Source organism: Desmodus rotundus, chromosome 10 (genome assembly GCF_022682495.2).
Source record: "Desmodus rotundus isolate HL8 chromosome 10, HLdesRot8A.1, whole genome shotgun sequence".
Classification (NCBI taxonomy): Eukaryota; Metazoa; Chordata; class Mammalia; order Chiroptera; family Phyllostomidae; genus Desmodus; species Desmodus rotundus.
This window is the reverse complement of record NC_071396.1, coordinates 102,708,879-102,733,169: the sequence shown is the minus strand read 5'-3', so window position 1 is coordinate 102,733,169 and position 24,291 is coordinate 102,708,879. Positions and strand designations below refer to the sequence as shown.

At 46.2% G+C, this 24,291-nt stretch overlaps 1 protein-coding gene across 8 annotated transcripts in view; it reads right to left on the bottom strand.

Annotated features, from left to right (window-relative positions):
* Positions 1-24,291, bottom strand: part of ZNF532 (zinc finger protein 532) — a 95,645-nt gene that overhangs the window by 12,080 nt on the left and 59,274 nt on the right. For all 8 annotated transcript variants that reach the window (XM_053912623.1, XM_053912626.1, XM_053912624.2 and 5 more), the window contains 3 exons: positions 20,407-20,583; positions 14,665-14,827; positions 10,591-10,872 (listed from right to left, as the gene is read on the bottom strand). In XM_053912623.1, coding sequence (XP_053768598.1) covers positions 10,591-10,872; positions 14,665-14,827; positions 20,407-20,583 — 622 coding nt within the window. The remainder of the gene's footprint in view (positions 1-10,590; positions 10,873-14,664; positions 14,828-20,406; positions 20,584-24,291) is intronic.

Genomic DNA, 24,291 nt, shown 5'->3' with positions numbered 1-24,291 from the left:
GATGGTTCTACATTGTTCTCAATGCATGCATAGTATTATTCTCTTGTATAAATGAACCATAATTTAAATATTTTCTATTAATGATTTAGGTTATTTCAGCTTTTCAGTAATTACAGATGGAAATTTCAGTAGTCAGCCAATTGTTTCCTTTGTATAAATTTCTGAACGTAGTCCTTCCAGTTCAGACATTATAAGGATGTCACGGGTCTCTGAAGCTTCTTGCAAAACCGTCCTCACACAGGACGCCAACTATGTCTGCTGGAGCAAGTTCCCCTGTCTCCAACGCCAGATCCCCACCCACCGCCTCTGCCGGGGACAGGTGAAGCCCTACACTGCACTGTGTTGTTCTCAATGCCCAGCGGTACTGGACACCTGCCCAGACATTCCTGAGCCACCTGGATTTCCCTAGTGAAGTGCCCCATCGTATCCTTTCTGCAGTTTTCGGAGGCGTGAGGGCGGGGAGAATGGCCAGTGAGGAGACCAGGGGGCAGACCGCTCGGCCTGGTGGGCCTGTCAGCCCCTTGGTGGGCCTTCCCAGCCTATCCAGCTACCATCCCCCTCTTCTCTCACTCACACTCCACTCAACTGCCGCAGCAAACCACTGGAAATGCCCAGCTTAACTTGCTTCTCTGCCTATAACCTAGCCTTGCTCTCAGGGAGTGCCAACCTCCCTTCAGACACCCCCTGGTGCGTCACCCCCTGGAATGACTTGGTGGCAGTCGCTTAGTCTGTCCTGCTGGTTTGTACCATACCCACTTCTTGCTGCTCTGTACCCGGGGGTCAAACTCCCCTTGTGCAGCCTCAAGTACCCCTTGGGGGTGGTATGTCCTCTGTGAAACTCTCCCCGGCATCTCCCAGACCCTGCCGTCTGTCTCTCACAAAACAGGGATGCTCAAACCTCCACTTCCCTGCACCTCAGATGTAAGTCCTAGTCTTCTCTTCCGGGTGCCACACACAATGTTCGTTTCTCATTTCACTCTGCCCTCCTCCAACCTCTTCAAAGACCAATCTATTCAATACAGTCTACTGCTTACTCTGTTTCCAGGGCCTGAACAAGAACTGAGCTGAAATCTGACTTGAAAGCACCTTTCACTCACCACTGAATCACACGCCACCTCCGAGACTCTAGTTTTATACTCAAGCTCCTACTAGTTCTGGCTTTTAAAATATTTATGCTTTCTATTTTTGTAAGCAGGGCAAGAATTGTATTTTAAACTTAATTTGTACTTCTCTGTAGCAAACTGATAAATATTTATAGAGTAAAAAGAAAGGTAAATACAAAAAAATAAGCATGGTTAAAAGTTAAATACCCCCAAAGCATGGGTGAATGGGCTGCTCTAAATTGCATCATAATTGTACATTCTTCTTGTAATATTCAAGTATGCAGACACACCGAAGAACAGACTGGTATCACGAACACGTTAAAAAAATCTACAGTCTATGGCTCTTAGCTCTCCTACAGAATAAAAATATGCTAAGATTACCTAACAATTATAACTCAACAAAGTTGATTTAAAAAAAAAAGAAATTCCCTGAAAAAAATGGATCATGCCATTCACCTATCTATCCCACAGATAAACGGTGTAATTTTCACTGTGAGAATCCTTGAACCTTCACCAGGGTAAGTTAAAATGTAATGTTGTTTATATATTTCAGTTTCTTCATGTATTCATGTTGGATCTGCATACAGGCAACACGTGCCTCAGAACGGAGGACTTCCACTCCCTTTATGCAAATATCACCGTCAGTTACAGACGGTAAATCTTCAGAGATGAGGCTGCTCGCCGAGCCCACGCCCTCTTAGAAAACGGTCCTTTACACACAGGCACTTAGCCTGCCGTCCCCCTGGAGTGTGGAATACCGTGGGTCATAAATCCCAAAGCCCTGATGACAGAACTTGATGCCCAGGACGCTAGAGACATTTTTCCAGTGCCTGTCTCACGACATCCAAGAATGCACAAATAAATGGGTATTGAGACGAGCACGGACTAGGAAACTCGGCTTACAGGGGTGTGCGAGCACCAAGAAAAATAATTTCTGAGTGCTAAAGCGATCCCAGTTTCTCCACACTAGAACCGAGTGCCTAGGGGAAATATTTAAACACAGAGAATAAATTTAGACCAGTGGTTGGCCGACTTTTTCTATAAAGGGCCAGACTGTAAATATTTTAGGCTTTGCAGACCATAAACTTTCTGTTGCAACCACCCCACCTCGTAGTTCCAAAGCAGCCGTAGACAACGATACGTACGTGGGTGGGTGTGGCTGTGGTTTCCAAAAATCATTTACAAAAACAGGTGGCCAGGCGGTCAAAGTTTGCTAACCCGGCGTAGACCGTTCTCTCACATGCTGTAGCAGACAGACCCACGTTTCCATCATTCAGAACCAGGTCCCTTTAAGAGAGTAGGTAACTGATCGTGGTAAACACCAGTCGTGCCTCTAAAGCAGGGAGAACGGATTCCTTTCCACATGCCACGCTCAGAAGGTGTCCTGAGTACCCCTACCACTGTCCTGTGCTGTTGAGGTGACAATGTGCCTAAAGACAAGTCCCTGCTTGTTGATAGGCTTGTTTAAAACAACAGCAAACAAAGCCAGTCTCCTAGCTTTCCGGTTATGAGACCACCTGGTTTGCTGATGACACTGCACAGCCAAAAAATTAAGATACAGACCTGTAGACCTGGCTGGTGTGGCTCAGGGGATTGAGTGTGGGCCTGTGAACCAAAGGGTTGCTGGTTCGATTCCCAATCAGGGCACATGCCTGAGTTGTGGGCCAGGTCCCCAGTTGGGGGCGCACAAGAGGCAATCACAGATTCTTTCTCCCTCCCTTCCCCTCTGTCTAAAAATAAATAAACAAATAAGTAAGTAAAAAGTAAGTAAATAAATAAGTAAACAGAACTGCTGTCAGTGCACAACTGGAGAAGGCCAAGCCAGGGCAGACGGGACAGAAGGGTGTCCCTGCGCAGCTGCCACGCTCAGGGCCAGTGGGAAAAGGCAAGTGCCCAACGGAAGCCTGGCTTCCTGATGCAGTTGCCAGGATCGGGGTAGCGACCCTCGGAAAGGCCTGCCCCGGTGCCGCTGGGTTACCACAGGCTCATGGCCGCCCGAGACCTCGGCATCTACCCCCAGTGGTGTCATGCACCAGGGGTTGGGGGTCCTGCTACAGACCCTAAACAGACCCCAGGGCTCCTCTGTCCTGCCATCCACCCCATGGAAGGCCCTGCCCCAGTAAACCCAATGCACTGCTCTTCTCTCTCCTCCACAGTTCACAGCAGGAAAAACAGGGTGGAGGGTGCCGTGGGCTGCCGTATCTCACCGACTAAGAATTCAGGAGTCAAAGATGACAATGGGCATGGGAACACAACCTTTGTTGCCAAATTCTTCTGGACCTGGCTCATTCTCCTACTTGTAAGAGTCTGTCCCATTTTCTGAGCCTTCTTGGTTCCTAAAACGTGTGCCTACAGAAGGTGACAGTGTTTCTCTACAGAAGGTGACAGTGTTTCTCTATCATTTCTGTTCTCAGAGAGCCCAGTCCTCAAGGAGGGACCACTGGAAAGAACATAGAGAATGTTTTTCTTCTAATGTCATTTTTAATGCAATCTTCTTGCCCTTTTTAACTAAAAAGCAATCTAAAAGAAAAGAGGTCTTTGGGAACGATTTTTTTCCACCACTATTTTATAAAAGGACAAAGACTGCTACAGAATAAAAAACTAAAATATACTGCCTGATGACCTAAGCAGATTCTTTGTGATATTATTTCCACAAATGGAAAGAAACTCGTTGTTCCTTTTAAAGGTAATCGCTGTTTTTATCAGATGATCTGTAAGAGATCTGTTAATAACTTTAAAAAGTAAACAAGCACAAATATTAAAAAGCTAAGATTACACAGACGGATCACGGTAATTTTCTCGTCGGTCCCAGGCCCGCGCGACACACTGACTTTCCAGCTGTTAAACCACAGTGATGAAGCACCGCGGCTCGGGATCACCGACCAGCAGACCTGGAGGTGCGAAGGGGCACGTGACTCCATGAGATTTACCAGGCCGCCGGCGCCTGCCAAACAGCTACTGAAAGGCTCTTCTGTGCTTTGCGTCTTGCTGCTCATTCCAGTTTTGCAATGACTTGGCTTCGCGTGGACGTAGAGAAAACACTACCTCTTTCTTCCCCGACACCCTGCCAACTCTTTATTTGCAGCGCCCTGTGCGGCAGGCCGAAAACGCAGAGCCTCCCACCTTGCTCCAGCCTCACCCCAGGCTCCTCCCCTGCCAAACGGGCGTGCGTTTGTACTCATAACTTGGGGTAGCTGCTAAAACCCCCAAACCCGGACCCTGAGCCGGGTAGGGGAGGCGCCTGGGTTCTAAGGCAGCCTTCGGCACAAGGGTTAAACTCTGAAAAAGGCCTGCAGCCTTTTCCCATCTGCAAACTGAGTGGGAATTCATGACCTCGCCGTCACCTTCTCCTGCTGTCCAGGTTACAATGCCTTATTAAGTCAACCGTGGCCAGAATGGCCTTCAATTTCCTTTGACATCCCAACTTGTGGCATGTAAAATTATTGTCTGGTTTTTGGGGGCTTCGAAGTAATATCCACTTACAGGCACAATCACGTGCTAAATTCTTAAAACCTGAAACCCGGGTCTGCCAGATGGATTTAGGAACATATTTTCCTAACGAAAGTACAAATCAGCACTGCATTCTTGGCCAAGTACATAAAAGTCTACCCACGTAAAAACAGAACCACAAAATTGGACTGATATTCTAAAACCTGACGAGGCTTCAGCACCCATTTAATGAAAACACTGCAGCTGACAGCAAATGTGGGTTCATGTCATAAGAAAAGCTACTTTCCTACCTCTTCCCTCTGCCCCATGGGATCCACACTCTACCTGCCAGGGATGCAGGGCAAGGAGGCAACCTGGAGCACAAGGGCAGGGGCTTTGGGGGGCATCGGTCTGGGCCCGGGAGAGGCCAAGACTTTGCCATAAGGCAAGCTGCCGGTTCTGAGCAGCATGAGGAGACAGCAAAATCAAACCCCCAACAAGCCAAGAGGTGGAAGAGGTGGAGGAGGTGCAGGTAGACGCAGAGGTGAAGGAAGAGGAGAGGAGCTGGAGCTAGACCCAAGCATGGCAGCCAAGCGGCAGTGGAAGCAGAGAGACGGAAAATCGCTCGTCTGTGACAGTGAAGGGAGTCAGTCCCTGGCTGCGGGCGATGTTTTTAACAAGAATGTTCTTAAGCCAGTGAGTCTGAGTCCCCGTACATTCACCCAAAGCAGACAGAGATGGGGGCCAAGTCTCGTATTTCTCCTGTCAGGCGATGGCACCCACCCAGCCTCAGGGCAGCTCCTACCTCCTGAGGCCGAGCTCCCTGTGAGCCTGCCACAGGGAGGGCCCAGGGAGGAAGTGTCTCCGTCAATCTCCAAAATAACAGCAGCTGCGGCAGGCGATGCACTCACTGCAGAAGCTGGCATGTCTGTAAACACCTTCGTCACGGTGGTGGCAGGAAATACCCGGCTGTGGCCAGTTACTGCTTGCTCACCTTGTAGAGGGCTGACTTTTCAGACTGCCGTGGGAGCTACACTTCAGGGGCAAAGACACAACACGGTACATCTGTAGCGCCAGCACCTCCAGGCATTTTCTCATACCCACTTCAAGAGTCTGTGCAGACCCAGCCCCTTTGGGCTGGTCACCTGGCCAAAGCTCCCACATACCAGGCAGCTGGTCAAAGTGAGGGTGCAATCGTTGGTTACAAAGACGAGCGAGCATAACTGGCCACACCGCAGGTCTGAGAAAGCCTAGCTGATCATCCCTGGTTAATTCACTCCGCAGGATCGACTAAGAACCTCTGAGAACTCCTAGAGGGAGGCAGGGGCCTCTCTCCCGGGCGTTTCTCCAGATCCCTGAACTCTCTCTGCAGGAAGAGCCTCTGTGTCCCAGGAGGCCCACTCCGGCTACTATCCAGCCCTCCCCAAACACCTCCCAGGCAGTGGCTAAGACATCCATGACTCGTAGGTAGGAGGACTGACGCGATAAATTAACGACATCACAGCACTATTTACTACGACTGCAACTCACTCCAGTAAGGCTGTAGGTCCCAAGGGAAGACTGTGAGACTGTTACACTCAACATTCTTCCGAAACTACAAACACACACTCATTCATTCAATGATGGCATAAACAACTTGAACCGACACCGATCATACACAGCCTTAACCAATTAAAGCGACGATGGATGGGAAGTCACATATTTGCTAACTGTTCCTAATCCATGTTGAAAGATTCAATGAGGCTAAAATCAAGCAATTTTTCAAATCCTAAGCGTTTCTGCTCTGCAAAGCGTAGACTGTTCAGCAGAGTGTTTGAGGAGCCTGGACCGAATCCCACGTCTGCCGCTTATGAGGTGTGGAGCCTCAGGGCTGATGGACGATGGAGCCGTTCCCGGGCTTCCTTTCCTCGTCTGTAAAATGGGAGCAGTGACAGCGTCTACCTCATGAGCCCGTTTTAGGGACGAGTGAGAAACTAAAGAGCACGTGGCAACCCCCCGATCAGCGTTAGCCACCCGCCGTCATCGCCACACTCTGCCTCCCTTAGCACAAGTTACCGAAATCAGCCCTCAGGGGACCTCTGCTGTCCACTGGTTCGGAACACTTACATACTGTCACAGCACACAGCGAAATCAGGTCTTTCCAGGAACTTCTCACCTGGTGATGTAAACAACTATGCGTTCCCAAGGCATTTAGCCACATACACTTTCCTTTATACGTGTACAGTGTGTTTCATACGTATATCTCATCTGAGACCCAGAGACTCGAGGTGGCTCCTCACCTCACCAACAGGTTCCCTAGATCGAGGTACCTACAACACAGGACACCGTGGTCACTAAAGCATGTGTGACACCTGTTTCAAAGAGGAAGTTCCATCTAAGACGGTTTGATGTCTTCCAAATCAGCACCCATTCTCGATCCAGTCATTCAACAAGTATTTATTGGCTTACTAGGAGCTAGGGAGAGAAGCTCCCAGAGACTGTGTGGAGGGGAGCTGAAGAGAGGGAGAAAGCCTGAAGCGTCTAATGGGAGAGGCGCCCTTCAGAGAGAGGCAAGGACGCAGCAGGGAGCACATGCTGTCGTGGACACGCAGGAAGAGGACCTCCTTCAGTCTGACGGGGCCAGGAACGGCTTTTCAGGTGAGCTGATGTCTCCGCTGAGACCTGAAGGGTTCAGAGAAGTTAGCCACCTGAAAGGTGTGGTCCTTCAAACTAATGACTGTCAACTGAAAAGCCCCAGAGGGAAATGAGCAATGTTCAGAGCACTGCCAGTCAGCTTGACCACGACATATGAGATATGACCAGAGAAAGGGTAGACCAGGGGACTCCCAGGAAGCCAATGGACTGAGGTCAATAGGGACATAACACTTTGCACAATCAGAACTACATGGTGAGGACAATGATCTGGGCAAGAACAAAGATAAATGGGTGAACTAAAGGGTATTAAGTGAAGAGATGGGGAGAGGGTTGGATAGAAGGAAGGAAACACCGAGTCACGCCGGCCACCGAGCTTTGGGTACAGAAGCCAGTGGGGGCGGGGGGCAGAGTGGGTTCTTTGTTCAGTGGGTTTAAAGCTTCTATGAATTATCCAACAAGCTGAAACACTTGATAAGTGCTTGGATTCCGGAGACTGGAATGCGGGTAAGAAACCACAGCAAGTGGAGACAGAGCCTGGGAAGTTATCTGCACGTTTCTGTGAGAAGCGATGTTATGAGAGCAACTGAAATTCCCCAGAGAGAGTCCGTGACATGTTTCCAGGACAAGCACCAGGAGAGGGTAGTGCTCAACACTGAGGGTGGAAAATGTGTTTAGGAAGAGCTGCCAATTGGATGACATACTGCAGTGGAATCGAGAGAGGTCAAGTCCAAAAAAATGTCCAGTGGACTCAACAATGAGGTCACAGGTAAAGGGAGTCTGTTGACAAAGGTAAAGCCGAAAACCCAAAGGTAGTCAGCCGAGGGGTAACTGGGAGTGGAAAAATGTTGCTTGGCTGTCTGAAAGGAAGAGAAAAGACAGAGTGGAGAAAATTTAAGTTTGGGGTTTAAACGCAGGCGAGGTCACGTGAGAATTCTGACAGGAGGGAAGAGGAGAATTGGAAGAGACCCAAGTGCATCTGCAGGCAGGTGCTTGGGAGTGGAGGGTTCCAGGCGGCAGAACTCACCCACTGGTTTCCGACTCCCGTTCAACCAACCTTCCTTTCAGTTCACCAGTTTATAAAGACATTTCCTCCCCTCCCCCACCTCCCCTTAGTTCCTTCAGGAGGCTGCCTGAACTGAACTGAAACTGTAATCTAATCTGATGTGGCTCATTCCAAAAGGCAGGGTCTCAACCTCTTCAAAGCTAATCCTAAAATCCTGCTAAGCCTCACATTTCCTCGTGATGAATGGCTGCATAGACCGTGAGTGTGCACACGCCGCCGTGCACACCACGCTGGCACACACTCCAGCGTCTGGCGGGCTCCGTGCTGCCGTCCAAAGCAAATAGTTTAAGTAAGTGTTAAATTTCATCTCAGAGTCTAGATCCAGGAACTGTCAGATGTGCAAGATAAGGACAGTTTAGGGGGAAAATAAACAGAAAGAATTCTGAAATGTTCTAAGATGGTTACAGAAGTCTCCAAGGTACAAGAGATGAAAGGATTGGACTGCTAGATAATTAAGGTCTGCTGGTGTTTAAATATTTGTGAAATCCAGTTTGGGTGCCAAGAAAAGACTTCCAGAATCATTAACACATCAGGCTCTGAAAGAACTGCTGGTATTTACACAGAAGGCTTTTCAAGTATTGACCCTCAAGAACTACCCAGTACTTAGCGATGCACATTGTGAGATGCACATTGTGAGATGCACATTGTGAGATGCATATTGTGAGATGCACATTGTGAGATGCACATTGTGAGATGCATATTGTGAGATGCACATTGTGGCCTATTCCGGGAGCCTGACGTGGAGATGAGGACATAAACAATGGGCTACTAAAGCCACGTGTGTTCCATAAGTCACTGATTTTTATATGAAGAGATGCTGAATTAAGTACAGTTAGACCTCATCCAATAAAAATATCTTTTTGCAATTTGTGATCACTGTGACTGAGGTTCAAAAGCAAGTTTATAAGATTTGGATGGTAGCCAGGTAAAACTTAGGCTTCATGACTAGTTCAAATAAATGATTCCAACAAATCAAATTACAAAGCAATGCTTAAGCACTTAATGTAACAAGACTCTAGTACATACTATCAATAATTACCAACTAATTCCTATGCACTCTTTACACAGGTTTCCAAGGTCAACTATTTGGTTTCTTTGGCTTAAGTTAAAGCAATAAAATGGTTTCTTTAACGTGTAATGTCTCTGAAGTCCCTAATCAATCCTAGAATCACAAGTGGGACAAGCTGGTATGATGTGCCTTGGGATGTGATACAGAAAGAATACCACACCTGTGACGTATTCCTTCCTAAAAATATTCAACCCAAATGCAATACAATTTCTAAGAATTATGGGATAAAGAAAAACAAGTTAAACAATGTCAAAAGGAAGCCATGACCCAAATCCAGAAACTCGGGGGACATATACACGCAATTTTTCCAACAACTTAATGGCACATTAAAAAATAAAATAAAATTGCTATAGAATTCTTAAGTTATATACCCAAATGTAATGCACACTCTCCTCGGGTCCTGACCAGAACAAACCACCTTTGAGATAATCATAATAACATTAAAAAATTATCTTGCTAGTTTGAATAAGGAGCATTTAAAAATTTTTCTTATTAATTGGAGATGTGTACTTATTTTTAAAAGGGAAAGACCAGCCCTGGCTGGTGTGGCTCAGCTGGTTGGGCATCATCTGGCAAAGCAAAAGGTCGAGGGTTCCTGGCCAGGGGCACGTACGAGGGGCAACTGAGTGATGTTTCTCTCTCACATCCATGTTCCTCTCCTTCTCTTTCTCCCGCCTTTCTCCTCTCCCTTCCTCCCTCTCTAACAGCAATAAAGCAATGCCCTCACATGAGGATAAGAAAATACAAAATTTAAAAAAGAATATACATATTGCAACTCAGATTCTTCAGTCATTTTGAGTTCTAGCACTTCTGCTAGACACTTTTAAGGAGAAGGCCCCACTCCCCACCACCAAGCTCAGGAAATAATCACGGAAGTCATACAAGGCTACCAGCAGCTTTCAAACAGCCACTTTCTTCCTCTCCTGCTTTCCCCCACGTTTGTCACAGGGCTAAGTGGCAAGCTCAAACATTTTTTAACTCCGGGTCACCTTTGTTCTCAGTTTCTGCACGAATGTGGTAAAGCACTCACTGCCAGCCTCGGCTGTGTCAGTGAAGGCAATTATTAGCAAAATCACACCAGAAGATTGGGAGGACTCGGAAATTCCATTGTATAGATCAAGAAACTGAGGCTCAGAGACAGAGGGGTTTTTGAGGTCACCATGCTAATTACTGACAGAGCCGAGCCACGGACCCAAATCCCAGAAGTCTGTCCAGCCTGGAGGTCAATCTGTCCAGTGCGCTTCCTTACACCAAGGGGGGCAGGGCACTGGGGGTGGGGCTCTCCCTCTTACCTTCCCATGCTCCTTCCTCACGTGCGAAATGTAAACATCTCTTTGCGTGAACAGGCGGTCACACTCCCAACACGTCCACCCAGGACTGGCCACTTTCTTGGGTTCCATTGATTTCTTCACGGGAGACGGAGATTTCTTTTCCAATTTCTCTTTCCCGTTCATGGCTCTGGTGTCATCTTTGTTTTGATTTGCTGAATTTTGAGTTGCAGGCTTAATGCTCAAAGGCAAGTTTATACCCAAGTTTGGAGGCCCTTCAATACTTTTCAACGTCCCATGCATAGACTGTGTCATAAAAACAAAAGAAATATCTATCACAAATCACACAACTGAAAGAGAGCACATGTGGACTCTCTTAATGCACAGGACAACTAAATGTGACTTTGTATTCATTCAGAAGTATTTAATCGATGAAGAAGAAAACCTAAGCAAAATATATGCTTAGAAAAGAGATAAAGAAGTATTGTTTGTATGTCAACTAAATATTCATTTCTAGTTCCAAATTATTTTTGAAAACTTGTTTGTGGCGTGTTAAAACTCTTTCAAGAAAGACTCCTGTACTGAATCCAGGTTATTCCTGACACTCCAGTGCGCACAGTGAATCTTCTCTGTAACAGACCGTCTCTGGGGAAAGAGTCTTCTTACTTTCACGTATTGGTAAAAGTAAAGACCCTTAGCTACTTTACAAATACCTGGTACCCATATGCTAATAGAGAACCTTTCTCCCAATCTTCACACTCTTGGGAGACTTGTAACAGTCTGAGGTCTTGCTGGGGGCTGGTAAGTGTCATCTCCCTGCACCCTACCTGAATCCATTCCTTCTGACAGATGGCACCCAGACTTGTGAACTGTATACACAGAAGAGACTCAAAAGCCTTTTCCAACTGCTTAGCTATTTATTCTCATTAACCTCAGCAGTGATCTTCAAGCTAAAATCTCAAGATTTCAAACTCCACGGGGGTAATATGAGTGCATTCGATTCTAAAGACCGGCTCAGTTGGGCTTTTGTTGTGTTTGTGTTCCAGGAGCATGGAGGGAAAACAAACAAACAAAAAACCAAGGAAGCAAATCGCTCTGTGTCTCAACATACAGTTTATCTTTGAACAGGGCCTCCTTTTATTAGCACTAGGCTGTCGCTGGCCTGAGTTCCTGAGCCAGCAGAAAGACAGGACATCGTGCCCGTTTCCTGCGTTAGCACACGCAGACCTCCCAGGTCCGGGTCCCGGGCACGCTGGGTCCAGGCCTGGCTCCACCTGCCTCCCTGAGTGTCTGAGTGAGAGGCCGTCCCTTCTGCGTACTCTCCAGCCTGCGTTCTCAAGGCAAGGTCTTCTCCCAACAGTTCCGAGAACCAAGAAGGAGCCACACTTCTCCAACACTGTCGTCCCCCAGAAGGGAAACAGGGCTTCTCGCATCGTCTCAGGAACAGAGGTTACAGCTCCACCCTGTAAACAGGGCCTGGGCTGCACGTCCAGTGCTCCTTTGCAAAGAGAAATTGAGTGAGACGTGCTGTCCTGAGAGCGAAACTCTGGGCTTTGGCCTCCTTTCTGCCACAAAGGGCAGAGGCTTCCGGCTTTTTTCAAAACACAAGCCACATTTTTACATTGTTAACCACTGAAGTCCACCCCACCCCCCCAAAAACCCCTTAACTCAGTATCTTGTAGTAAGCCTTCAATACATTTCTAGGTAAATACATTTTTACTAACTAAAAAAGTGAAGAGAGAATAAAGTATTCCTTTATAAAATAGCTAATCATGCTATAGAAATTACAGAAAAGCAGCAAAAAGAAGTCTGTTGTAACAAGAGAGCAATGAATGGAATGGGTGCTAGAGAGAGAATTTTTAACTTACACTTTTTATTTTCACATTGTAAGTAAAAATAAGATTGCTTCTTTAAAAACAAATCTTTTGAATAACAGAAATACAATGTAATTCTCTCAGAGTTGATTTTTCTTCGCTTCGGTAACAGTAACTTGAATGACCGCAATGTGAAAGTTTATGTGTAAAAAAGCCTGCATGGAAGGCCCGTCTTTGCTGGAGCTCAGCAAGGACATGGACTGGATGAGATTGTCCAATAGAGACCTGGCTTTCAATAAATGTGTCTGTGCAGAAACAGTGTTCCTGCGCTGCTTCCTCTTCCTTTCTTCCTATGACAAACCCAACAATACAGGTACCAGGCAAATGTAAATAAACTCACAAGAGGGAGGTACGTATCTTAGAAATAACAAGAACAGGGTGCCCCTAACACTTGCCCTTCATTCTTACCCATCTCAAACACAGGCAGGATCGTATTTAAAATGCACAGAACATACTTAAAATGAGACCGTGAGTGAGTCTGCATTCCCACGGGTTTCGTATCACGACCCACAAAAATTTGGGTGAATAAAAACAATTCTTTCCTCCTTGTGGCCACAAGACTTTACCACGCTTCTTCGGTCTCTACTTCTTGGGACCTTGTATTCCTCCAAGTTGACCATTAACACAAGGAAGACCCTAACCACAAGGTCTAGGGCCCACTTCCAGATAGAAAGAGGAGTTCCAGAAAGAAAATACCTTATTTAAAAGCCTCTCGAGGAGTGACTTTTCTTCTTGCTTCCCCTGCCCCATATAAGTATATTAAAATATTTGGGTCTAATTCCAATGTCCCTATTTTTTATTAGCAGTTTTTAATTTTCCCTGATCATTCATTAGCTAAATGTTTATTGTCAAGATAGTTTTGTAATTTTGGCAAAGACCTTTAGACTACCTTAAGAGGACTGTATCGGACTTAAAGTGAGAACGATGCACCACACCACCCATGGACCTGATTGGCACTAGGAATGTGGCCTCTACTGTGCAGACTCCGAGACATGACGTCCTTTGCAACAGAGGATTATGCTGTGTGAGCTCACATACACCCAACACAGGCAGCTCCAAGGATTAACAGTCCATTCATTTAACTAGGATAAGAACAGGCTACTTTAGACTTGTTTTGCTCTTTAAACTGACCTTTCTGTGTAATGCATTAAAACAGAGGGTAAACTAAGAGAAAGAGATCGAAATCACAACAAATTGGATCTGCTGTTTCTGTTTTTAAAAAGTCAAATCACTTTCATCTCTTGAGAGCTAATGGATATTCTCTCCTAATCACAGGGGAATAAAACTGCATAACCTATCACAGTGGACAGCGAAGAGGCTAGGACTAAGCTCAGCTCTCAGTGAGCTTAAAAGTCTGGAAAGAGATTTCAGTGTCCCCTTTGGGGGCTGGAGAGTTGGTCACCCAAACTGGACATTTAGTCCTTTCGTTAACTGAACACCCCCCCCAGGTGCCAGATGCTGTGCTATATCCTGGACATTTCGTCAGTGTGCATGATGATTAAAGAAAAAAAAAAGACCAAAAGGCCCAGGGCATCAATTACAGTGCAAACGGAACTGCTCCATCTCAAGGGAAACACCTTTATTTTTCTAAGTAGTCCAATACGTATACAAATTAGACAATTTGTCAGAGTCTGTATTTCTAAACCCTATACAACCCCAAGTTTCAAAAAAAGTCAACTTCAGCCCAGACTGGTGTGGCTCAGTGGATTGAGTGTCATCCCGAAAAATGAAAGGTCGCTGGTTCCATTCCGATCAGGGGCACATGCCTGGGCTGCAGACCAGGCCCCTAGTGGGGGGGCGTGTGAGAGGCAACTGATCGATCTTTCTCTCACACATGATGTTTCTCTCCCTTTCTCCCTCCCTTCCCTCTGTCTAAAAATAAATAAATAAAATGTTTTAAAAAAAGTAATTAACCACAGTCACCATTTTCACCTGCACAAGAAAAGAACCCTAGTAACTTCTTATGCTTTTAAAATCAGTGCATGGGTGTGTTGCTGTGGGTTGATGGTTCCTAGTATGCAGCTCAGGACTCGGGAATAAAAGGCATCCCCCAGTCCAGTACCCAGATGACAGCACCCACTTGTAAGCTGCTCATTACCCACGCCCAGCATCCATCCCTTCCCTCCACAGCCCCCATGCTTTATCGAACCTGCTGCTCAGCCGCAACTTGCGACCAATGAATGGGTCTGGGATGCATCGAAAAGATAGAGAGAGGCGCACACACCTTGATATGGTCCATCATGAGTTGCTTCTGCGCATACAAAAGAGAACAGTCTGGACACTTGAAAACAGACACCTTCTGGTTTTCGATGTGTTGGTCAAAGTGGCGATACAACAGGGTTTGCAGGGTAAATACGGTGTCGCACATGGAGCATTTATAGATTATTCTAGAACAGAGAAGTGTGTGGACACGTCAGTCAGCCCTCGCGGCTCCCGCCAAAGGCGCTTTCATCTCAGCTCAGGAACTCAGCAGGCAGAGGCAGTGAGCACACGCACGGTAAGGGGAACAAAACAGTTTAGCTTTGAAACAAACTTTTGAAGGCATCACTCAAGTGCAGAGATGCACCTTAACATTTTGGGTAAAGATTCAGGCGTATTTGCTTAGATGTCTAAATTAAGGACCATTTTACGATTTAGAGATAAAGAAGTGACACGTTTTTATAAGGTATCTACTTGTTAGTTACTTTAACACCCAGCGAAAGCACCCTGGATGCTTTTTTTTTTAGTTTTTTGTTGTTGTCGCTGTTAAGATCGGACAAGGAACACGGCTCCCCAGTGGTATCCTAACCTGAAAAAGATTTTGATGAATGAACTAATAAACCAGGCCTGCTCCACCCCCGGAACTGCACAAGCTCTCACTTGTTACAAGTTTGCTTTTAGACTTAGTAGCAATTTCACACTTGAAAGTCAACATTCTGTTCTTAACACAGAAAGCCCCACAGACAAGAAAAATCCACACTTCAACACCTGAATGCCCACTGCACTTTCACTGCTTACAACACTCACCGTCCACAATAAACCATTTCCGTACCTAATGTACTGGCAGGCAGCCTTCTTAAGTTAATTCTGCAGATTTAACCTTCAGAACACTATCCATTCTGTCCAGCCACAACCTCCCGCGGACGCTCAGGCCAGAGTTGTCTGGGGGAGTGAATGTTCCTAGACTCCTGGCTGTAACCTTCACCCCCAGGGAATTGGAGGGGTCCCTTGTGAACACATCTGCCCACAGTAGGTCACCCCTTCTTCAACCGTCCCAGGTCGCCCTGGTCCTTAGGGGAGGCCCTCTTTGAAGAGTGATGAGAATCGGCACAAAGCTTCCTAAGGAGCAGCTTAGGAAAATGTCAAGAGAAGCAGTGACAGAAGATGAAAGGCAGACACAAAAGGCAACGCTGAGGTTCCATCCGGCATTTCAGCAGCGAAGCTCAAGAGAGGAACGCCGCTCGTAGCCACCTCCTTACGTCTTGGGGTCTTTTGAAGAGAGCAATTGTCAGGTACCTTCAAACCTCACTTTGTATTTCTCTGTCCAGAAATTACTAATGTAACTTTTATTTCTCCCTCAAAAGATTTATAAATTTAATCAGACTGAGCGACACATGTTTTTACAAGGTCTTGACATGTTATTTTAGCACAGAGCACAAGCCCCCTGGATGGGGGCGGGGACAGTGTTTAAGGTCACGCAGCTGTCTGGTTAGACAGCTCCCAGCTGGCACACTCCTGTGTCCTCACGAACTTCACCAGGTGCGACAAAGATGTTCATTTCCTCACTGTCTGAAACAGCTTCACTTTTTAAACAGCCCAGTAACATAAGTAGTTAAATAATAAAAACTGTGTGAAAAACTTGATTATATTGCAGATATGCCCCAAGGACAGGGAAAGACTCTAATGGAAATTACAACACCAGGTAACGAGACAGTAAGTAAGACGTGGTCACACTTTCTAAAGGAGCGCAGAAATGACACAGGCATCATCTCTGCGGGATGCTAACATAAGGGTTCCCTTCATTGTCTCGCTTGTCTAGAGGTCCTGATTTTTTCTATAATTAGCACAGAGCAATGAGGGGGAAAAAACAGCCTGAAGAAAAGAAGATTTACTAGGTAGGCTAAGAACTTTCTCAGGGTTCTATTCTTACTCCTTCAGAAATAACTACGTCACGAGAAAACACAGCGCGGCTCGTTTTTTTCCTGCTACATTCCTCTGGAGCGGGGTTTTGTTTGGCTTGATTTGTTGCCTTCTAGAACTTAATAGCAAAGAAAAGTACAAAAGAGCAGAGAATGCATTTACTTGGGCATTTTTCGGAGGAACAGGTCGCTGGTGTTATATCAGAACTCTGCCCCACAACGGCTCAGAATGTGAAGGGGAAATGGTGGTGCCACACGCACTAGATGCTGGAGGTTAGTGACGGCAGCATGACGAGGACAGGCAGGCACAGCGTGTCCCCAGTGGGACGCAATGAGGAGACTCGAGGGCCACCCCCAGAACGAAAGGCTGGTGCCCCTGCTGGACGGCCAGACAGGAGAGGGGGGAGACTGAGCAGTTGTCCCAGGTGGAAGAACACTGACGAGACAGGGCAATTAAACATAAAATGGGCTCCTGGATGGAATTCTGGATCAGAAATGTTTAAAAAGACACTGTCCAAACCACTGGAGAAATGTCCATGGGCTCTATGAACTAGACAGAACATGATCAATCCCGTCTCGCAACGGGGGTGGTGAGCGTCCTCACGGGAGCAGGGCAGAAAGCCCTGTTCTATTTACCGAGCCTCGGCGCCTCGGGGGCCCCAAGGAGGAGGAAGACAGCTGCTGACAACCGGGGGATCAGGGTGACGGGGACGCAAGAGTGTTCCAGGGTGTTCTTCCCCTGTTTCTGTAGGACAGAAACGATTAAACGATAAAAGCTGGTGCTGAAGTTAAGGCAAAGCCCAAATGAAGGTACCGTGAGCCTCACAGACATAGGGACAGACACGAAGAGGGAGCCAACACAATGGAAAAACCGCAGCAGCATGCCCAGTGTGGGGGTGGGGGAGGGATGCCACTGAGACCCGTGTGCACCGAGTCCAACGGGCACAGTGCGGTGAGGAGACAGTGAGAAACTCGGGGTGCTGGGTTCCTGGGGGTGTGGGGTGGCAAACCTGAAACCGTGACTTAGTCCTAGATATGACAGGGTTCATTGGATGCGAGAGTAACTAGACCATAACCAAGGGGGGACGGAAGTGGAATGGGTGGGAAGGGGAAGAAAAGAAAGAGGACACCAGAACCAAACACCCACACTCAGCTCCAACTTGTAGCAACCAAAACTCTCCAGAAGAGAGCGCTACACCTGAAATGGATGTGAGAACAAGTGGATCAAGGGTTCCTAGCTCTGCAATCGCAGCCACGGAACTCCTGCATCACAAATTGAACCCAGCTGGGTGGGTACAAAGCACTGTCCTGGGCACCGTTCAGTCCCCACGTCCCCATGCCTCGGCCACCACTTTGCAGAGGGACAGGTACTGCGACTCGGAGTAGAGAACCAGCTTGATGGGGTGGAAACCGTGGTAACCCCACAGCCAGGGTTCAAATTCAGCATCAGCCAGCTCCCAAGTCCTCTACCGTGCCCCTACTATAATTTCACACATTTTATTCCTTAGGAACTTGCTCAAAAACTCTCTCTCTCTCAGAAAATGCTAAACTCTGGAGTTCTGATTTATCCACTTAGGTACATTTACAGCTGGCAAGTGGAAGGAAGGCCCACAGCAGCAAGAGAGACTGCTGTTCATCCAATGTCAAGGAAAACGCAAGACTGAACAGACACAAAGCTGGATCGCCGCAATGGTCACTGAAAATGACCTCCAATCACCCAGAAAAGACTAGAGGTACTCAAAGCTTCCTTTTCCCCGGCAGGGAGGCATGCTTGGCCTCACAGTGGACAAGCAACAAAGCTCTGGAAGGGCACCTGGCACTCGGTGACAGTGCATAAACGTTTGTTAAAATCCGCTGTCGTGCTTTTCTAACTGAGGCGGGCGCTGCAGGGCTTTATGGGACGATTTTCAGGCTGCCCTGTGCTCTCTAAAGAAAATAGGGTGGGGGCTCTGTATTTATCTTTAAAAATTAATGGAAGATCATTTGCATAATTGACTCATGTGCATAAAACCACCTGTTAACCAAACACTGCCAGGAGATTGCAATGCCCCAAGTTCCACTGGAGCGGACTACCAACTTGCTTTGGACGAACACAGACAGAGCAGAGACGGAGTTAACGTCAAAAGGAGGCTTTGGGGTCACACGTAGGCCCAATGGCCCTCCAGCATGGCACCAGAAGGAGGGTGTACAGGAGCCTGAACAGGGACAGGTGTCAGGGAAGAGTGTCCTGAAAGCACAGTGCGATACAGGCGTGACAATGACGGAGCCCGAGGAGCAGCACCTGCGGCTACAGCCGGGCTGCCGGCGGGACCTCCATTCAGCCAGGCGCTGGGCATCAGTCCGAGTCAACCCGGTCGCTTGGCGTTCACTGGTTTGGGAGTTTGGTGGCATTTGCAAATCTGTTTTAGTTTTACAGTTAAAACACAGTAATCGATGCCCATCTTTAAGCTTGGCACTTGTTAAAGAACCATGTAGAAAACAACATGTTAAGAAAGTGCTGGAATTATGTTTTCCTGTACATTTCTCAGAGTATTAAAATCATTTGCTGCCCTGTATTTCCAAGTACCTAGTGTTCCAGCCTTCACAGACATTTCAGTGAATACATTTTTAAGATCTGAATAAAGCAGCCAATCAAAAACTCTACTCACTGGGGGGAAACAACTACATGAGTGTCCAGAGGTCTCACTACCATGAACACTGAAAACCGACTGAAGTTCACGAATGTCCATCCTCAGAATTAACACACCAGGTGTGCATACGGACCCCCTGCACTGTAATCTGTCTCATTCGAGCGTCTGCAGAAACCAGAGTGCAGGTCCTACTAGAATGAAATTCCATACTATCACAGTATCTAGTAAACAGAGTCACTTCTGCACGTCTTCTCCCAGCACGCGCAGTTGTGAGCAAAAGCACAACAGGTATGAGGAGGCCAAACTAGCCTCACAGAATCATCGAATTCCACAGTGCCATAAATAGTACAGAAACAAGGAATGTAACCTCGAGCATCTGACCAGTGTCCTCCTGCTTCTACCCCGAGGGGGCAGGGAACTGCAGGAAGGAACCGCTGTTACAGGGCCCCCTCACGCTCTGGACGTAGGACTACAGGCTGGGCAGGCGTTTCAAACATGTCACCTGCTTTTATCCTCACTCAAACCCTGGGACATAAACACTGCCCTCACTTGGCGGGGAAAACGGAGACGGAGACAGGGTGAGTGGCAGCCCACGTCCACAGCCGGTGGGTGGGCGCTGGGATTCTGACTCGGGCGCCCGCACTCCCTCCTCTGTGCTAAGCCGCCTCCACGGTGGGCAGGCAGCCCGTAGTTGCTGGCTGGGGCCCCACTTCGTTATGAAAGACACAAAAAAGCAAAAGTTGTTAAGATGCAAAGCGAGGTTAAGGCAAAAATAAAATGTTTTTACTAATCAAGGACATATACTGGCGATGAAGTTAAATTCAGGAACCAGCGTCTTGAGTTGACTTCATCTTACAAACGTTACTACAGGAAGTGCAGACTGTAAGAAACTGTGGAAAAATGGAAGGATGACAGGTTCTTATCGTTTTCCTAGAACTTGCTAAAATCATCTGAAGAAAAAGAACAGAACTAATAAATATTCACCTGCTTACTAAAAATTGGTTGGCAAGAGCATAAATATAATATAATAAGGGACACGTTTGGACAAAGTTGTCACCTGGACGAAAGGCTTCGGGAGCTGTGAGCTATGCTTCATCAAGCAGCGGAACCTGCCCGGTGGCATCTTTGTTCCTGTCTTATGTTTGATCCCACAGAACCCCTAGCTCCTCGAAATCACTCACACGGTAGCAGAGCAGGGGTCAAAGGCGCACGACTTACTTCGGCTCTCCTATCTTGATGCCAGGATGTTGTGTGTAGGCGTGGGAGTGTGTGCTTGGGGCAGACTTAAACGCCATTGGACAAATAGGACACTTGTAGAAGACTTCACAGTGAGAACCTTGAATGTGAGACTTCAGTGCGGCCACATCAGAGTACACAACATTGCAATGTACACATCTGTTAGGAAGATAAACACAGAGTCGTTAGCACGAGACCATTCAACACGTGTAACTTAACTGCGTAAAAACTGGGTAAAACGAACACATTGCAATAGCCCCTCTGGGTTTCTAACAGCTTCCTGGAAGGAGGTAGGTTTCATTTTTTGCTAATGAGAGCAGACCAAAATATGCTTTATACATGTAAGAAGGAAGATCATGAAGAAGAAACATAAACCTCACATGGCCTGCCCTTCGAGCATCTTTAAAGTTTCTGGGATTGGATGTCCAGCCTGCAGACTGTGGCGAGACCACTGGGTCACGGGGGCCATCATCAAGACCACGGGCACAACAAGACTGGATGACTCCTGGCTTTGGAGAAGACTCTCCTATGTGCCAAATTCGGACACTAGGACCCTGTGTTTCCTCCCCACCCCTCTACCCAAATAGCATTTCCAACAGAAGAGAGCTTCCCTACCAAATTCTTCATGCCACCAACAGAGGGGCACAGAGGAAAAAGTGGGTACTGGCTCTCAAGCCAAGGTCACTGTTTCCTGGCACACACTGGTGTGGCTGATGCAGCTGGCAGTTCTGGGGGCCCATCAGCTAGGGAAAGTCAACCACCTAGATTGTTTGTCCCCTAAAATATAAATTGAAGTCTACTCCGATTTGTTTAAGAAATGACATGCACAATAAACTTCTGAAAAATCAACATCTCTAAACAAATCACCTGTCTAGCTAAGCTCCTTCATTCCTCATTCAAATCTAGCCTTATAGAAACAAACTTCAAAATTTGGCGATACATTTCCCCTTAACCTCATCTTTAACACTCAAGGACTGTCAGCAATTTCCTAAGAGTGTGTGTGACCCTTGGAGGACCTAGCTGTCCCTCTTGGTTTACGCCTGGCAGTGTGAACAGGAACATCCACTTGAGGAATGAGGACTGCAGACATAGGACTGCCTTCAAGGATGCCGTGCTCCAACTTCTGGATTAATCTAAGGTGCTTCTATGTGTAGATCCCCCTTCTGAATTCATGGAGACACTCCCAGAGCCTCTGAGGACTGGCATGCTCAGAATGGTATGTGTTCTATAAAGCATGCCATGTGAAGCTTCGCAAGCACTTTATAAAAATCGTTTTTAATGCATTAGCATTTTAAGTGACTTAAAACACAATGTTCAGCAGTGTACACACTAAGATCACTCAATAAAAACAGAATAATTAAGAAAAGGCCCCTCCCCCCATCCTATCTACTTCTGTTTAGGCAATAAAGCCACCCAAGCACCCGGAAGTTGTTTGGGGTTACCCTGAGCCTGTACTGTCTTGAACAGGTTATTATTGATCCGCTCTGGGCTGGCTGCTCATGTATAAATGAGATTTTTTGTTTTAGTCCTTCCCAACCCTAGAAGCCTGTGATTCCTATGAAAAAAAAAAGATCACATAAAACAAAAATAGATGGGTTCCTAAGGAAACAGAAGGATCCTCATGAGTCATCAACAAAAGGTTTTCTCCCCATCGAGGCTAGAAGGGTAGGTTCAAAGGGCAAAGGACCAAGGAAGGCCAAAAGGAACAAAGCACTCATTCTCTGAAGTCGCCTGGAGGGAGAGAAAGAGTTAATCCTAAAGAAAATAAACTGGACATTAAAGAATCTACAGCTAATGAAGGAGGTAGCTGAGGTTTGGTCCAATAAGCATCATGGAGGCCAAAAGAAAACCCTCTTTAATGTAAGGAAAGAAGGGAATTTAGAAAGAACTAAGGAAAGAGAAAGTTGTAAAATACCCGCTGAAAGTGGAAAGAAGTTTCAAGGGCAACAAGAGGCTGATAGTGAATGTACGTAAGACAGAGAGAAGTCAGAGTTTGAAGGGGTCACACAGTATCCTAATGTTACTAAAAGTTAGTCTATTCATATCTAATACACCTGAAATCCTTTATGTTCTGGGTATCAATCAAGTTTCTCTTTAATGTAAAAAATGTTTACAGTATAGAATCCCCTTTCTAGGTTCAGAGCCAATAGATCAAGAACCAGGAAAACTCAGAGAAATATTTGACTTTTACCAAATCAATCAGAAGCTAGAAGTGACCCCCTCCTCTGTACGTGGGAGATGCAACAAGATCAAAAAAAAAGAGAAAATGAGGCACACTGAATCAAAAAGAGCCAAAGTAAAACATGCAAGCCATGTTAGAGAGACTCTTCTGCCTAAAAAAAAAAAAAAAAAAAAAAACACAAAAAACAAAAACCAAAGACAAATATTAGCCAAAAAGGAGGGGGAAATATACAAACCCAAGGGGCTGCTAAGCCCCAGCCAAATATTAGACTGGATAATTATTTAAGAAAGCAGGGAAAAAACTACAATTAAATTATTTTCTATCATCTACAAAGGTAAATGTGAACTTACCTTCAGAATATACAAATACATAATCTTTTTATGGCTATTATAAGCCTCATGTCTAGGAAAAAAATCTATAGTAAACACAAAAGGTTTAGGTAAAATTCAAGGCCCCAAATTTAAGCAACTCTGTGAATGTGGCGAAAAAGGAAAAAAAAAAAACCCAGCAAGGGACCGCAGAGCCTTTGTTTCAATTTAGGAAAGATACCAGGAATAGCTCAAATTATAGACATCTTACTTCCTGTAGTCATTCCAAACCAAGTTTACTTTCAGTGTATTAGGAAAATAAACTTAGCATCTGAAGAACGTTTGGCATCTGTTAAAAGAAGAGCGCCCAGAAAAGGCCGTAGGAGGCTTTGCATCCGTATGAAACAAAGAATCTAGTAATGAGAGTTTCTAAACGTGGGATAAGAACCAGAGCGACACTGTACAGCTTCTGCAGAGGCAAAGGCCCCTCCAGTGTGTACCTTCCCTCCTAAGTTCCCAGCAGGCATGCGTTTTGATCATCCTGTTTTACTCCCTAACAACCCAGCAGATGGAGGCAAGCGTCCCACCTATTCACAGACAGGGCACCATGGCGCTGGGGACAACACATGAAGTCCCACAAAATTAGTAGTAGGACCGGTACCAAAAACTCTGGTTTCTTAAACTTCCAAACCCAAGGTTTCCTACTGGGACAGATCCCAATCCATTAAACATTGTGCATCACAGGCCTGGAGGCATGCAATGAAAATATGAAAAAAGTCTCTCAATGTTAGAAAATGGGCAGAGCCACCTAGGAATTGGTGATGCATTCATTCACTTCAATGTAACTGAAATAAAACTGTCAAATCATACCAACTGGACTTTCCTTTCATAAAACATTGTACTGTGGTATAGCTAAAAAAAAAAAAAAAATCACTCTATATTAAGTCTAACATGAAAGATACTAGGTAACCAAACTCTTTAAGTTTAAGATAAACGCAATACAGTAATACCTCTATTAACAAAGACAACGTGTATCGATGACAGGTTTTCTTGGTGGGCCTTCACTGGGTCAATATAGAAAAGGCACTGGTATGCATTTCAGAAGGTCAGAGTAGAGTCAAGTTCAAGTACATCATCAATCGCTATTAGCTAAACTAACATTAGATTTGTCAAATGTTGTAAAAGATGCATCTGAGCATCTTCGGGGACAGTGAAAGGGGTCACAGTCAAGGTGTGTGAAAAGAGGGAGGAACCTGGGCAGAGGTCAAGGAGAAGAAGGAATTGAGGAAGGATACCTGGGGTGGAAGGCTCTTCCACAAAGAACAGTGTTAGGAAATTACATTCACCCAATCCTTTATCACTCCAAAATAAAAGTAA